Source organism: Berghia stephanieae, chromosome 8 (assembly GCF_034508935.2).
Source record: "Berghia stephanieae isolate SIO BIC M18660-M18661 chromosome 8, UCSD_Bste_1.3, whole genome shotgun sequence".
In the NCBI taxonomy this organism is placed as follows: domain Eukaryota; kingdom Metazoa; phylum Mollusca; class Gastropoda; order Nudibranchia; family Aeolidiidae; genus Berghia; species Berghia stephanieae.
Genome location: NC_088367.1, coordinates 26388456 through 26404897, shown reverse-complemented (window position 1 = coordinate 26404897; position 16442 = coordinate 26388456). Strand labels below are relative to the sequence as shown.

The 16442-nt window shown below is 34.4% G+C and overlaps 1 protein-coding gene across 3 annotated transcripts in view; it reads left to right on the top strand.

Moving 5' to 3' along the window:
- Positions 1-16442, top strand: part of LOC144978434 (uncharacterized) — a 127085-nt gene that overhangs the window by 73341 nt on the left and 37302 nt on the right. For all 3 annotated transcript variants that reach the window (XM_078924491.1, XM_078924493.1, XM_078924492.1), the window contains exons 8-15: positions 6090-6175; positions 6606-6754; positions 6913-7045; positions 12126-12214; positions 12917-13155; positions 13969-14149; positions 14869-15035; positions 15855-15938. In XM_078924491.1, the coding sequence (XP_078780617.1) occupies positions 6090-6175; positions 6606-6754; positions 6913-7045; positions 12126-12214; positions 12917-13155; positions 13969-14149; positions 14869-15035; positions 15855-15938 (1128 nt within the window). The remainder of the gene's footprint in view (positions 1-6089; positions 6176-6605; positions 6755-6912; positions 7046-12125; positions 12215-12916; positions 13156-13968; positions 14150-14868; positions 15036-15854; positions 15939-16442) is intronic.

The window sequence follows — 16442 nt, the reverse complement described above, 5'->3', positions numbered from 1 at the left end:
CAAGTAACCTGTATGTAATCGTAGCTATCGTGAAGTTATCGCCTGACACTTACCAAAAATGACGTCAAAATTCCAGTCTTTTGTCACAAAAGAAAACAAATCGCGAGTTGTATTCAATAGTTCAACCAATGAAATAACTCGTTTGCTTGAGCTCTACTAACGACAACTCACTAGACGCTACACAAACCTTAAAAATGACGTCAAACTGCCAGTCCTTGAGGGTTCTAGTGTCAGGCTATATGTTAACGATGGCTGCGATGTAATACACATATCATCCAACACGCCGATGCCGTGATTAGCTCTACTTTGACATCATGTCGTACAGTTTTCATCGAGGAAGTTGTAACGTCTATGATATCTGACTCCTATCGGTTTAATCCCATTTTTTTTTCTTTGGTGAAAAGTCCACATCCTGATCACTATTTTTGAGAGAAATTTGTAAAGAAAACAATTTTGGCCGTGAAATAGATATAAATTTGAAAGAGTATTGGGCATTTCCACGGATTAAACATGATTAATGCGCTTCACAGTGCACCATTTATTCCCCATCAGCCCGCCGTTGCTCGTATCCAGGTAATTATTCATACCTGAGTTGACTGGGGTAATGTGTGCAAACCTAAGGACACAACGTCAGGAGCAGGATTTTCCACGATCACAATAACCCATCAAACCACTGATCACGCTTAACATTGCTCGACTTTTGTGACAAGACCAGACACCGTGCGTAACGCTGAGCCACAGAGCCACACGGAGAGAGTTTTTAAGGGAGTGAATCTGGTGAGCAACGTCACTCACTCACTCAATCCTCTCCGGGACTGCTGGCACTTGAAGTGATGCAAGGGATCTCCACCTGGTCCTGTCAGCAGCTATTCTTAGGGCCATCTCGAGGGACAGACCTCTCTGTTTTAGGTCCCTCTCTACGGGTACATCTCCAAGTCTCCTTTGGCGGCCTCGCTTCCTCTTTCCTTGGGGTGTCCATCGCAGAGCCTTTCTTATCAGCGTTTCATCAGGTCTGCGACAGACATGCCCCAACCATTGCCATCTTCTCCTTTTAATGAGACTCTCCAGAGATTCCACTTCAGCTCTCGCTCTCAGGTCCTCATTTGGTGAGCAACGTGAATGAATTAAAAAAAAAAGTAATTGATGTCTTAGAGAAGATGATGTTATGCCAAGCCCGAAAAACATGGCTTTTTACGGAAGAAATACGGGAGTAAAGTTTTCTAATCTCTCATTATGATACTATATAGTTTTTGATCTTTTATTGGATTTCCTGACAGAGGATGAGCCCGATCTTCCCTGGGAGAGAAATATTCAATATTATTGGTCAAAAACTGTTTTATGACACCCCCGTTGTACACTTTCTTATAAAATCATCGTAGGAGTCACCTTTGTTTTTATTTTCTAAGTGACGTAACAAATTATGGTGAGCCAACTCAATACAAGTTCAGGTCGGTGATGTTTTGCGGCTAATATTATGTATTATTTTTGACTGGTTTATTTACTAAGACCAAGAGTGGAGGAGTGTTTTAATATTGACCGATTTTGATTTGTTTGCAGGTCTGATTGCCCAAATTGTAATAGGCTTATTGTTGTAATGCAAATATTCTCAAACCAACACCGCAGTGTTAAATCAAACCCATAATGGGATTCAATATAGTCTGATGTCACGTCCGAACAATGTTCTTCATGCTGGCTAGAACTTTTTCACATGTCATGTGATCAGAATGTATAAAAATCCAAACATGATCAGATTTACAATGTTTTTCTCCTTTGGATACACTTTTATGTTCGTCGGATAAGTATTTCATAAGTGCGTACGCCATTGTTCCGATAGTTTAGAACCAGTTACTAAGTCATTACGAGGGGAGTGACTGTTGAAGCCTATTGTGCCCGTTTTGATCAGACCTGCAAATATTATGTGCACGCCAATATCGGCCCGTAGACTGAACTTTGTATATAATAAGAATTACACTATGGTATGCATACTTTATTCAATACACATTCCTATCTGCTTCCTGTTTTTCTTTTTTTTTTTTTATGGAACGGATTGAAAGAAGAAAAAAACCCGGTTATCCGTGGTATGTTCTTTAGATTCGGTTGATGGCGATGAAATGGAAGCAGGGGGTAGGGATGGTGGTGGTGGGGGGGGGGGGCGGCGAAAATAATTTTTGATATTTATACTGTAAATAAGTCCTTCAGAGCCATTTGACACATGGGACAGGAGTTTATCCCGGTTTCTATACCCTGAAATGGACATAAGCAATTACTTGCTATCCTTTGGAATGGACGCTTGTCATCGCAAATTACTTTCTGCCAGATCTAACAGACCCAGCTACCGATTTACTGCTGGGTGGGCAGAGGGGTCAGAGCAAAAATCTCGACATAACCCGGATCGATCTCAGTCCCTTTACGTGTGAAGCGAGTGCTCTACCAACTAAGCTATCAGGACCCCCCCCCCCCTCTCTCTCTCTCTCTCTCCCTCCCTCTCCCCCCCCCCCCCCACCCCCCTTTTGTAAATAAGACGTGATAATAAGCATGAGCGACAGCGTTATAGTATTGGAGTTCGCCTCCTTCATTCCTGCATGGCTCGTCAGATTCAGTCTGGGATCGAATTCATTCAGTCCTCAAATCAAACATAGTAGTAGTTAGTAGCTGGCTGGAAACTTTTCTTCGTGGTAATATTATTGCTTTGCCCACCGTACACCCCCAATCTCTCTCTCTCTCTCTCTCTCTCTCTCTCTCTCTCTCTCTCTCTCTCTCTCTCTCTCTCTCTCTGTATGGATGTGCACCTGCGCGTATATGTGGTGTATGTGTATGTTTGCCCCTTGTTCTATCTCTCTCTCTCTCTCTCTCTCTCTCTCTCTCTCTCTCTCTCTCTCTCTCTCTCTCTCTCTCTCTCTCTTTCTCTCTCTCTCGCTCTCTCTCTCTCTCTCTCTCTCTTTCTCTCTCTCTCGCTCTCTCTCTCTCTCGCTCTCTCTCTCTCTCTCTCTTCTCTCTCTCTCTCTCTCTATCTCTGTGTGTGTGTATGGATGTGCACCTGCGCGTATATGTGGTGTATGTGTATGTTTGCCCCTTGTTTGCAAGCACTTTTTCGTTTGTTTATTTTCTTGTTTGTTTGTTTGTTTTTTGGGGGTTTTTTTTTGAGTTTTTTTTGTTTTTTTTTTGCGATCACGCATTCATTTTAATCCTCATTTTTCCTTATATTTTTTCTTTCCTTTTTATCTTTTTTTTTTTTTTAATGGTGAATAAAAGAGTGGGAATATTTACAGATTGTCTTTTGATATGTAACAATAAGGTAATGGGTAAAATAAATTAAAAATACTACGAAGATTTTAATTCCGTACATAATATACAGTCATGCGTTATTGAATAGTTACCATAGACTTTTAAAAAAATGTAGAACGTCTGATTTTGTGGAGACAGTAAATTGTACCAGCTTATTTTGTTGTTATGTGTTTTAATTTCTCCACCCCCCCCCCCCCCCCCTACCTTTTATTTCGCTTGGAGAAGGGAGACGTTCGCGGACAGATCCCTAGCTCCATTCCCATTCATTTTTATTAAAATTTTTTTTTTTTTTTTTTGCTACTTCATAATTCTCTTTTCGTTGCCATATTTTGTTGAAGCTAATGCTTTTTTTGTTTGTTTTTTAATAGGTAAAATCAGAAATGATATTTTTTTTTTGGGGGGGGGGGGGGGGAGTATTTTTTTGTTTTTTTGTTGTTGTCTTGTTTTAGCTATTTGTTGTTTTTATCGAAGCTGTTTCTGTTGTTATTGAAGCCGTTTCTGTTGTTGTTATTGAAATTGTCTCTGTCATTGAAACTTTTTGTTGTTGTTGTTGTTGTTGTTATTGAAGTTGTTTTTCTGTGTTGTTGTTAATAGAGATGTTTGTTCATTTATTGGATCTGTCTTATTGTTGTTATTGAAGTTGTTTTTATTGTTTTCACTATTGCTGTTCAGATACAATTGAGATTAGAATAGGGAAAACGATAAAAGAGTTCATACTGTTCTTCTCTTTTGATTTTTGTTTGTTTTTGTTTTCCGTTCTGTCTTTTATTATCCCACTAACAACTAAATGCTAGAGCCAAAATTCATTCTATGTTTATTATAAACGGATGTCAATTACTGGCCCTTATCTTATTTTCACATTTTTTTATCCATAAATTTGGGAGAAATCCTTCTTATTATTAAAATTTATCTATCAATTTAGCCCTTTTTCTTTCTTTTTTTCTTTTTTTTTTTTTTGGTTCATTAGTTTGATTGCTCGAGTTAGCTAACCTCAATAACCCTTACTCCTTCATTTTGTTCCTCCTTTTTATCATCTGACCAGTTGGTTTGCAGCTTTAAGGGTTTTTAGTGTAAGACCTTTGGTCACGTCTGTTCTTTTGGTTCGAGGCCGCTCTGGGTAACTCCAAAATTTTGAGTCCTTAGAAAAGGCTCTTTGCTCACATTGTTTCACCGCACTCGGGTGTACAAAGAGTACCTTGCTGTTGACAGCCTTGTCTCTGTCGAGAGAAAAAAATTGTATTATCGCCTTACAGGCGTCATGTCTCCTACATGTTAATTTTTGCTGTTGGCTTGGGACCCCCTGTAATGTGTTTTGAGCAATTTTATTGAATATTGCTCGATATGAATGCGCATTTTATTAGTTAGCAATGATAGTGACTAAACTCACTTCCATGCAATACAAAAACGTATGTCTTAATATAACGAAACATTCCATCCAATGTATAAACTGATTTATGGCCTGCTCGCCTTCAATGAAAAACATGATGTTATTTTGAGTGATTTTTAAATTTAAAAAGTTTTAATCACATATTTGATAGATTGTTTGATTGCCACTCTGATGAGATCAAAAGAGCTTTTGGTAGACTTTTTTTCCTGCTGTATTTTGAAACAATAGACTATTTTTATTTTTAAAAAATTATTTTGGTTTAACATGTAGGCTATGCATGGGCAAGATTTGATTGCATTTAGTGATGCCGAAAAGGGTAGGTGTTTTATATGAGCATATTACCAACTTTATGAAGGTCCCAGTTTTAAAAAAAAATGAAAAGTTGGCAACCCATTTCCCATAACAACAAAATTAAAAAAAAAAAATACCACCCCCCCCCCCCACAAAAAAATAAAAATAAAATTGGAGCTTTTGTGTAGCGCAATATCCACCAAGCATGGTCAAAGCGCTTCACAAAGGGTCTCTGACCTAAAGCAACTTGTAACATGTAGAACGAGACATGACGCCTGTTAGGCGATATAACAATTTTTTTTTCCGACAGAGACAACGCTGTTAATGGCCAGGTACTCAATTTTACACCTGAGTATGGTGCGAGAATGCGAGTTGAAAGAGCCTTTTCCAAGGACTCAACTATGCACCGAGCGAGGCTTGAACCCAACCCAGGACTTTCTGATCCGAAGGCAAATGTCATACCACAAGACCACATAGCCACACATAAAGAGATCTGCAATTTGTTTTTGGTCATCAGACTGTTGTCAATACTATGTTAACATTGAGTTGAAGGGATATCATATTATCAAGTTAAATTAGAATAGTCTTTGAAAGCTGACATACAAATAGTTCTGCCCCTTTAAATAATTTGAATTGTGTTTTGAGACCCCACCAAAACGTAACAGGAAGAAAAAAATGAATTACTATTTTTTTTCACAAAAATGAGATTTGAATCGCATGATTTTGTATTTCTTTTTCTTTTCAAAATGTGAGACGATGGCTTTAAGAATGATGACATTTTTTTTTCACAAAGAGAAGAGAGAAAAAAAATAACAACAAAAACAAGACAGACAATAAAAAACCCAACAAAGAATCCAATAAGACAACCAAAATTAACAATAAAAAATAATAGAAAGAAATAAAATGAAAAGAAAAACCAAGAACCAAACAAAACACAAGTTTTTATTATTATTATTATTATTATTATTATTATTATTATTATTATTATTATTATTATTATTATTATTATTATTATTATTATTATTATTATTATTATTATTATTATTATTCTTATTATTATTTCTCTTTTTCATTTTTTCCCCTCTCATTTCTTTGTGTTATGCAATCTTTTTTCTTCTCACCTCAGGTCTAAGATTCCACCCCCTCCAGTGGGCCCTGCCCCTGAACCTCCTAATGGAGCATACAACTTCCAGAACATGCGGGACTACTTAGGTAAGATAATAGACTCCTCTCTTCTTAGATTCTCCCATTCTTTCTTTCTCTCTCTCTCTCTCTCTCTCTCTCTCTCTCTCTCTCTCTCTCTCTCTCTCTCTCTCTCACCGTTTATATGCTCTCACATAAGATCACGCAGACACTACCTATGTTTATACAATAAAATAATTTAATGTCTGAGTGCTAATTTAATTGACAAATAAGATACATTTAGGTACAAATTTATATTTTTGAAATATAAATATTAAAAAATTATACCGTACTTTTTTATAGTTATATATCTATCTCTCCTGTCTTGCAACCAAGGAATTAGCTATCCCTTTCACTTATTTTCCCCATTGATCAAAATACCCATTCAATATCTATTACAGTTCATATTTTTGAATGTAATGCCTACCCATTTTCCCCCCTTTCTTTCCCTCATCCTTAGAAAACCAGAACCAGAGAGATCATTACGGACAGACTCAATTTGGAGCTTCGTCGCGAGTTCCACAGAATTCTATGCTGGCTCGTGTTAGCGCCATTAGGGAAAAGGAGGACATAGATGGAGGAACCACTGAGATTATGGAGAGGGATGTGGTCAGTGTCTACTATTTACTATTAACTCGTACATATTATGTCATGCTGGTGAAGGTAGAACATTGTATTTAGAACACTTTTGGTGTTTTGTAATTCCTTGAGATTTTGTTGTTATTTTTTTGTTTAAAAAAAAAGTTTATTGCCTCTTCAATTTCCAGCAACTGTTGAATCACTGCTTTGACGACATTGAGAAATTTGTGGCCCGTTTGCAGCAAGCTGCCGAGGCCTTCAAGGAATTGGAGAGAAGGAAAAGAGAAAGAGGAGCCAAAAACAAGAAGCGCCAATCTGGAGGTAAATATTAAAATCTTTTTAAAGAATTCACAGAACTAAAAGATAATTTTTAAAAATATGTTTTTTTAAAACCATGTATATAAAATAAGCATTAACTTGATTTTGTATTTTCTCTTAATCTATTCAGAATAGTTCTCTTTATGCCAAGATCGAAAATTACTCAATCAATTTTCAATTGGCTTGAATTGTAGAAATCCCATTAGGGAAAGAAAAGCCAACCCATGGTATAAAAGTAATTTTCTTCCACATATGAAATGGTTCACGAAATCGTGAAATTGATTCATTTTTTCCCCCAGTCCCAATCTTTTCATCATTTCCTTTAAATTTTTCTTTTCTATTTTTTCTTTCTTTCTTTTTTTTTAATATCTGAACTTTTATTATTATATTTATTATTATTATTATTATTATTATTATTATTATTATTATTATTATTATTATTATTATTATTATTATTATTATTATTATTATTATTATTATTATTATTATTATTATTATTATTATTATTATTATTATTTTACACTATATATAGAAATCAATTTACACCATACTAGATTCGTCACATTGAAAAGTTGTTTCCTTTTCTTTTCTTTTTTTTATTTGTAATGTTTTGTTTTGCTTTTACCTCTATTTTCTTTCTTCCTCTCACCCTTGCCGACGTTATCCAGGAGGTAATTCAATGTGCACTTTGTTTGACTTGGTTTTTTATTTTTACATATTTTGTTTTGTTTTTAATGTTTCTTTTAAATTATGTGTGTGTTTTTTTTTTCCAAGTTTCATTTTGCACTTTTCTCCCGTTACTTTGTTTGTTGTAAGTAGTGATTAATTTTTTTTGTAACATCCAGTTGTAGAAATGTAATATCTGACGTATCATTTTCACTTGGAATCACTTTTTGTGAGGATTTGATCCTAATTTGAATATCAACTATAGTTATAGATGCATTTTGACCACGTTATAGTCTAGAGAACCAGAAAAAAATATTGAAATGAATGAGCCCAAATAAAGGGGCCATCTTTGAAATAACTTAAAACGTGTTAATTTATTATTTATTTTTAATTTACAACATTTTATGTTTTTACACTCAGATTTATTGCGGACTTTTTCTTCTTCAATTTTTGCTTCTGTCAATTATTTCATTCATTCCATTTTTAAAATATATATTTAATTTTAAAGATTTACTTTTATTTACTTTCATTTCTACTTGCTTCATTTTATAATGATTTATTGATAATTAGATTTGTCATTTATTTATCTATAAACTATTTTATTGATTGATTGAATTATTCATTATGTTATAACTTGCTGGTTGAAATATAGTCTCGAGGGTGACATTTTTGTTTCAATGGACAACCTTACATCTAATCCCCGTGATCATATTTAGTGGTCAAAGCTGCCAGATGTCTTCTAATTAGCGGATTTCGGCTTGTTCAATTTTCGCTCTTTTATCTGTTAAAAGTTAAACTGGCTCCTTATCTTTTGAATATTGATAGTGATTCCTGTCATGAGACACATAATGCCTCAAGAAACGTTATGCCCCCTTCCATACCATAGGTGAAAGACTGTTTTCTGATATTTTTGCTGACTTTAAGCTGTCTGCTGACCAAAGAGACTCTTTACGTGAAATATGTTCCACATTTTTCCTGTTTTCTGGAAGTTTTGTTCTTTTAAAAAAAAAAATTCCTACTGGCAACCATAATGGTTCAGTTTTTGGGAGCCAACGACATCCACTCATTGGTTTATTAAGTATTTTTTCCTACATAGGCCTGCATCGTTTCATATTTGTTAATTAATTAATTGTCATGATTATACACAAGTTTAAGTTTTATAGCGGCTTTTAATATTTATGGAAATGTTCAAATTCGATCCTAATATTATATGAATAAGAACAAAAACGTCTTGTGACATTGATTTTGGTCTTGACAAATATTCACATTAGAATGGTCAAAAATATAGGAAAAGTCAAATGTGTTAACTATGTATAGAAGAGATTCAGATTGGAAGAAGTTCGATTAAAAAAAACAAAACAGCTAGATTATTGTCAGTCATCTGTAATGCTTTTGTCAATTTCAACTTGGCAGGTGTGAATTTAGAAGGGAGTTAAGTCAAAATTGATTAATCTTTCCAAACAAGGCTGTTCACATATTTTTGGTGTTTTCATAATTATTATTTTAGGAGCAAATAATGCAGTGTTTTTACAGGCATGTTTTTTTTCCCCCAATGTTTTTTTTTGTGGTCAAATAAAAATTAATAACCGTCATTATTTTAAAAAATTAAGACAATTATTTTTTACACTGGTTTTTGAGGCATGACCGTCACCTGGGGTAACTTTTCCTCTAGGGGATACATTGATCTGTGGATTGGGAGGATTAGAAGTATTCTCAACATTGTGGATGTTGCAGTTATTTTCTTTTTTAAAATCTTGGTAACTGATTTTTTTATTGGCTGTGAATTCAAACGACAATATAGAGATTGAGCAGGCCTTTGTAAGTATTCAATCATATCAGAGACCACGCTGGAAAAGCCACATGCTTCTATGCTCCTAGACTTGTTTTCCTCTTCCATGGTGCTCTATTTCTTTATTCTGCCATTGTTGAGATCCGGAGTCCAGAAGGAATCACTTAATTCTTTTTTAATTTTTGTTTAGAGGATATATTTGTTTTTCTTTAAATTATATATTTCTCTTGTGTGCTGTTATAGTCTTTATATTTGTTTTGCTCTTTGAAAGACTTGGTTTCTCATCAAAGGAAACAGCTGCCACAAATTAAAACCTAGTCTACTAATGGGCCCAAAGTCACACTGACAAAGTTACCCCATTTGACGGTCTTCTGAGTTGTCTATCTGGTGTGTGATGAGTGTTCCCATTTTTGATACCAGAACTATTATAATATTATAATGTGGAATTATTGAAATTTGTCATATTCATTATTATTAACATATTTGATAGATTTTTAAACACGTTTATCGCATGAAAATATAATTGAATGGATAGGAATGCAATTTGTGCATTTCTTAGAATTTGGGAACAAGGAGCCATGTCTGATTTTAGGATTGAAGGACTTTTTGGTTCAATATATTATTGTACAATTATCCTCATCATGTCAAAAGTTACCTTTGTTCTTCCATTTTTAAAGATTAATTTTGAATTCCTATTAATTAATTTTAAGATTTGTGGAACAAAAGCAGAGATTGATATTCTGGTCTAAATTGTTTTTCGAAAGGATGATGAACTATCTAATTATCTCATGTGTATTTTTCATTTTTTTTAAATGCTTCACCGATTTTTATACATTTTTTAAAGAGAGCTTAGCACCTGAATAACTTGTATTGTAATCCAAGAAACAAATTCATTTAAATTTTCCTTAGAAGTTTTTTTTTTCTTTTTCTTTTATAAATGCCTTGTAAATTTTTGCTTTTAATTGATAGTATATTATATGCTTCTGTAGATCAAGAATAGCTTATGGTATTCATATCTTAGGGTTTTAAATATTTTTCTTTCTTTTTTTTTTTTTCCCACCACTTAATTTTGGACTGCTTTTTATCTTTTAATATGTGAACAAGTTTGTTACCATTAGTGTTGTAGTAAAATTTGTTGTAGTAAAAGAATTCCTATTTCCCCCTCCCAATGTTGTCTGTTGTTGTTTGAGGCCATTTAGCTAGGATGATGTAGATGTTTATCATTGTCATATAAACTATGGAAGATGCCAGTCGGAAGTAACCTCAATAATAAAACTTGCCAGGACTTTTGGTTTTATTCTTTCCATTTTAACACAAAACAATTTTTAAAAAAAGACAAAATATGAGCAGCAATTTGCTTAATAAAAACCATGAAATTTATATTAATGATTAGAATGATAGCACCTTACCTACTTTCAGATATATAACCAAAAATATGAAGACATCTGACAACTCTCTCTCTCTCTCTCTCTTACCAAAACTAAAACCAGCGACTGGTATTGTCCATTGATTGTAGCGGCAGGACAGTTTCTAGCTGTTTGTTAAGCACAGTTGAAATAGTTTAATTATAAATTTGAAGAACCTAATAATGTTCCCAAAAAAAAAAAAAAAGTACTTTAAGAAAACAAAGATTAGAGTTGAATACTTTATTGACGAAACAAAAAAAAATAAAAAATAAGAAGACAGAAAAAGTAAAAAAAATCAAAGCAAGAAAATACAATTAAAATATATATTTTCTTTCTGAGAAATTCGATAGTTTATGTATATTTAACTATGTGATAGGAACATGAGGGTATGCTTAAAATAAATTCGTTTCTTCTAAAAATCATCTCATTCTCCTCTCTCTCTCTCTCTCTCTCTCTCTCTCTCTCTCTCTCTCTCTCTCTCTCTCTCTCTCTCTCTCTCTCTCTCTCTCCCTCTCTCTCTCTCTTTAGAATGAAATATAAATAAAATATATATAAAATAATTAGGATATGGTCTAAGGTGTGTTCTCAACATTGTTGATACTGTGGGTATGCGTTAGGGCACATGTGTTTAGGTGTGTTCATTTGCCAATTTGAAAAATGATTTTTATTATCACAAATCATAAACTAAGATCGCTTATAAGTAAGATAATCAACTTTGGTTGGAACCAATAGACAAATGAGGCATTTTTTAAAAGAATCCTAACAGGTCACCGGGAAAATTCATTTTATCACATGGCCAACTTTGTGGATAACTGAGCATTGTATACTTTGAACTATGGAAATGTGCTATACAGATCTATATATATATATATATATATATTTATTTATTTCCATTTTCAAATTAAAAACTGAATGAATTAATAGATTTAAATAAATAATATAAAATTTATAAAATGAATACATAAACAAACAATTAAATCAAGGAATAAATAAATTAATTAATATATAGAAAATGAATAAATCAGTAAATGAATTAATGAATATGACCATTTATATAGATTATTTCCACAGATTCATCATGTTCAATTAGTTTCACATTGCTTTTGAGTTTATTTTATTATTTTAAAAAAATTATTTTTTGTATAAATCTATCGCTCTTACCCGATAGTAGATTTATTATCTGATAATGAGTTGACCGATGATTAAATACTGTACTCAACAGATGGAATGTTAAATGCCAGAGCCAGGCCCCCAAATGACAGAGACTTTGTTGACATTTTCCAGAAGTTCAAACTTTCTTTCAATCTATTGGTGAGATGTGCTGTCTGAATTGATTAATAATAATAATAATATGTAGATTTTCTATTTTTTAAAAACCCAACAAACTTGGAACTTTTATATAGTGCAATATTCACTAAACACTTTACAAAGGGTCCTGACCAACATCATCACGTAACATGTAGAAGGAGACGCACGCCTGTTAGGCGATATTACCATTTTTCCCTGACAGAGACAACGCTGTTAAAAACCTGGTTCTCAGTTTACATCTGAATACAGTGAGAGAATGTGAATAAAGAGTCTTTTCCAAGGACTCAACTATCGCTGAGCGATGCTCGAACCCAGGACCTTCCGATCTGAAAGCAGGTGTCATACCATAAGACCGCATAGCCATGCCTTACCAAATATCTAAGCTCAAAGTGCTTCACAGTTACATGACATCAGTCACTGAAACATATAACATATACTAAGCTATGAAATTCTACACTTTGTATTCCTCTTTACTTTGTTGTTGATAGGTGTTCCCTGACAGGTTCTCTCAAAGTTAAAACAAATATTTTCATTATCCAAACCTTGAATAATTCTAAGAGATATTCTTTCATTTTAAAGCTCATTCAATTCTATTATTGCCCTCCGACTACATTTTGACTTAAATAAGTTTTAATATGAGAATCACCAAAACTCATTCCACATTTTGTTTTCTACTTTATTGATATCCTTCTCTCTTACTTTCAGGCTAAATTAAAGGCACACATCCACGATCCCAATGCCCCAGAGCTGGTCCATTTCCTCTTCACACCCCTGAGTCTGATCTATGAGGCCAGTCGTGATCCATACCATGGGAATCAGAATTTGGGAGACCAGGCTGTGGCCCCTGTCTTGACAGTTGAGGCCAAGATGCTTTTACAAAACTGTCTGACCTCGAAAGAACTAGAATTGTGGCACGCTCTAGGAAAACACTGGACAACCAGCAGGTTTGAATCGCATCCTGCCCCCCCCCCCCCCCAAATTTCACTATATTTGGCAAGCAATTTACACCTTCTTTCATCTGGAGGTTTTGAGTCTGGCCCCTGGTTTGACAGCTGAGGCCAAGATGCTTTTACAAAACCCTCTGACCTCTAAAGAACTTGAGTTGTGTCATGCTCTGGGAAAAAATTTGAGCTTTTATAAAGCCACTAAACGTGCTCAAAGCACTTTATAGGGGGTCCCTGACCAACAGCAACACGTAACATGTAGAACGAGGCGTGATGCTTGTTAGGCTGTATTACAATTTTTTTCCAACATAGACAACGCTGTTAACGGCCAGGTACTCATTTTACACCTGGGTACAGTGAGAGAATGTGAGTAAAGAGACTTTTCCAAGGACTCAACCATGCGCTGAGCAAGGCTCAAAGCCAGGACCTTCCGATCTGAAAGCGAGTGTCATACCACAAGACCACATAGCTGCACTGGACAACCAGTAGGTTTGAATCTCACCCCTTCTCTCCCCAACATCTCACTATATTTGACAAGCAATTTTATACCTTCTCTCATCTGGCAGTTGACAGTAATGAATCTTCCCTCCCCAACCTTCTAATTGACTTTCAATGACCATATATATATATATATATATATATATATATATATATATATATATATATATATATATATATATATATAAAATATATATATATATATATATATATAGCTTCAGTAAAAAATAACTGCACCCACAATATTGTGTTTGAAAACGATTTCACAAGGTCGGTCAAAACTTTATGGGTTTTTTTCTTCTTCTCTTTTTCCAGGTCTGAGTGGCAAGGACACATTCCTCCTTATGTACCTCAGTTCTTTGATGGCTGGCAGCCTGCAGGCAGTGTTATCGATGAGGTGGCCAGTCGCTCAGCATCTATGCACCAAGGACCCAATATGATGCCCATGTCAGAACCAATCAGAGCACCTCCAATGAATGACCATCCTGTTCAATATGTAATTGAAAATGGCTTTTTGAATTTCCAATTTGAAAAACTTTGCAAAACTGGGGGTTGCAACAGCTTGGTTGGTAGAGCCCACGCAAAAGGACCAGTAATGATAATAAGCAGTCCTTAAAAAAAAAATAAAAATAAAATTTAAAAAAAAATACTTATAGCGCCACAGTTTATTTGTAACATTAAACTGACAGTAGCAATGGTTAGGATACTAATCTTTTTCAAAGTACTTTTTGCCAGATATCTAACAGATCCAGGACATCATGTGATATATCATTTGTAAATACTACTAGGCTGTCTGAACCAATGGGAAAAAAAGGAAGAAAGAAAGAAATGAAAATACTTTATTACATTTTAATATTTTGTAAAAGTATTTTTTTTCTTATTTCATATCAATAAGCTGTATGTATGTAATTTTAAATAAAATGGTCAATGAATAACTTTAATATGAATGTAATTTGAATCGTACAATCTATAGTATTACCAAATGCTGTATGGTAAAGGTTTTTGTACTATAATAAATTGCTTTATTTTCTTTTTTTTTAATGGTCATGATTTTTTTTTCCCCTTGTGATATGATGTATTATCACACCAAGAATATCTTAAATTGGAAAGAATTGCAATCAATGCGCAATCTTTTAAAATTCTCATCTTTTAAAATCATGTTGTATTGTTGTAGGCCATTTTAACCTCTTCATTTCCTCCTCCTCCCAATTCCAGCACGGCCCACCTGCCAGACCTACCCCTTTCCCCGATGAAGACCTCAGGACCCACCAACTCCCTGGCCTTGACCGTTTAAGCAGCAATCACCTCAGTAATAACAACATTGGTTACAACAATGGCCCCAGCACTAACAACTTCTCACACCACAATGGAGACCTGGAAAGGTGATGAAAACTTTTCTCTTTTAAAATTCTATTTTTGACACTTTTGACACATTGGTTCTTTCTTTGATTGACTTAAATTTCACTTTTTACTTTATCAGCTCAGAAATGAAATAATGTAACCTGTAAATTGTAATCATCCTCATCATGATCATTGTAAATATCATTGTCAACATCTACATCATTTTGATGATTATGATAATGATAGTGATGATGATGATGATGATGATGATGATGATGATGATGATAATGGTAATGATGATGATGAAATCACAACCACCAGTTATTTTGTTTTCACAATGATAAATAAATATATATATATATCGATGCCCCGTTCATCTAACCTCTGAAGTCATGTCTTTGCAATAGGATACTTCAGAGGATAGATCAACAGGCCATCGATATGCATTTGTGTAGTTCCAACAAATTAAGTATCACCACTCCCAATACTACCACCACCACCACCACCACTACCAATGCCACCACCACCATCATTATCATTTTTGAAAAGATATTTTTCTTTGCTTATGATTTTAAAAAATATTGTACATAAAATGAAGAATGACAGCTTCATGAAAGAACAAACTACCAAACACGGAATGTTTCGGGCTCAAAACTTTTCTTCAGCCATTAACAAAATCAATAAAAACGTTGATAATACATCACTCTAAATCCAGAATCGTGATGTCTAAACGTTTTTTACTTTTCAGTCCACATCTTCTAACAGCTTAGCATTCACTTTGCTTATGATTCCACCCCCGCCCCCCCCCCCCCCCCCCCCCCCCCCCCCCCACACCCACCCTCTTTTATTGTTTAAATCAGGCCACCAAACAAATTCCCCCTCATGACTCGTCAAGATGAGAATGCTCAGTACCTAGAGGATCTGATGAGGATGGATGATACTCTGTGAGTTTGTGTTGTTAATGTTGTTTGTTGTTGTTGTTTTTGACGTTGTTGTGATGATGATGATGATGATATGTTGTTGTTGTTATTGTTGTTGTTGTTGTTATTGCTGTTGATGTTGTTGTTGTCGATGTTGATGATGATGATATTGTTTTTGTGTTGTTTTTGAACTGGATTTATTGGCTTGGTTGATAATATTGTCTTCATTGTAGTTGTTATTGTAGTAGCTGTCATTGGTACCATCTAAGTACCTATAGATAGTATGCAGATGACGTCACTCAGGCCTTTGTTATTGTTTTTGCCATCCGCGTTTGTGAGTTGTTCTCACTAAAGTGTATTAACCAGACTATAAAAGTTCATGGTTACACAGAGTTTGTGTGTTGGTCCGTTATACTTCCGGATGGCAATGTTGTGAACTCCTTGGCCAAGCACATTCTATCTATACCATAATGTCCCTATTCAATTGCAAAATTGAGTCAAAAGGGTGTGCATATTTGTTACAGACAC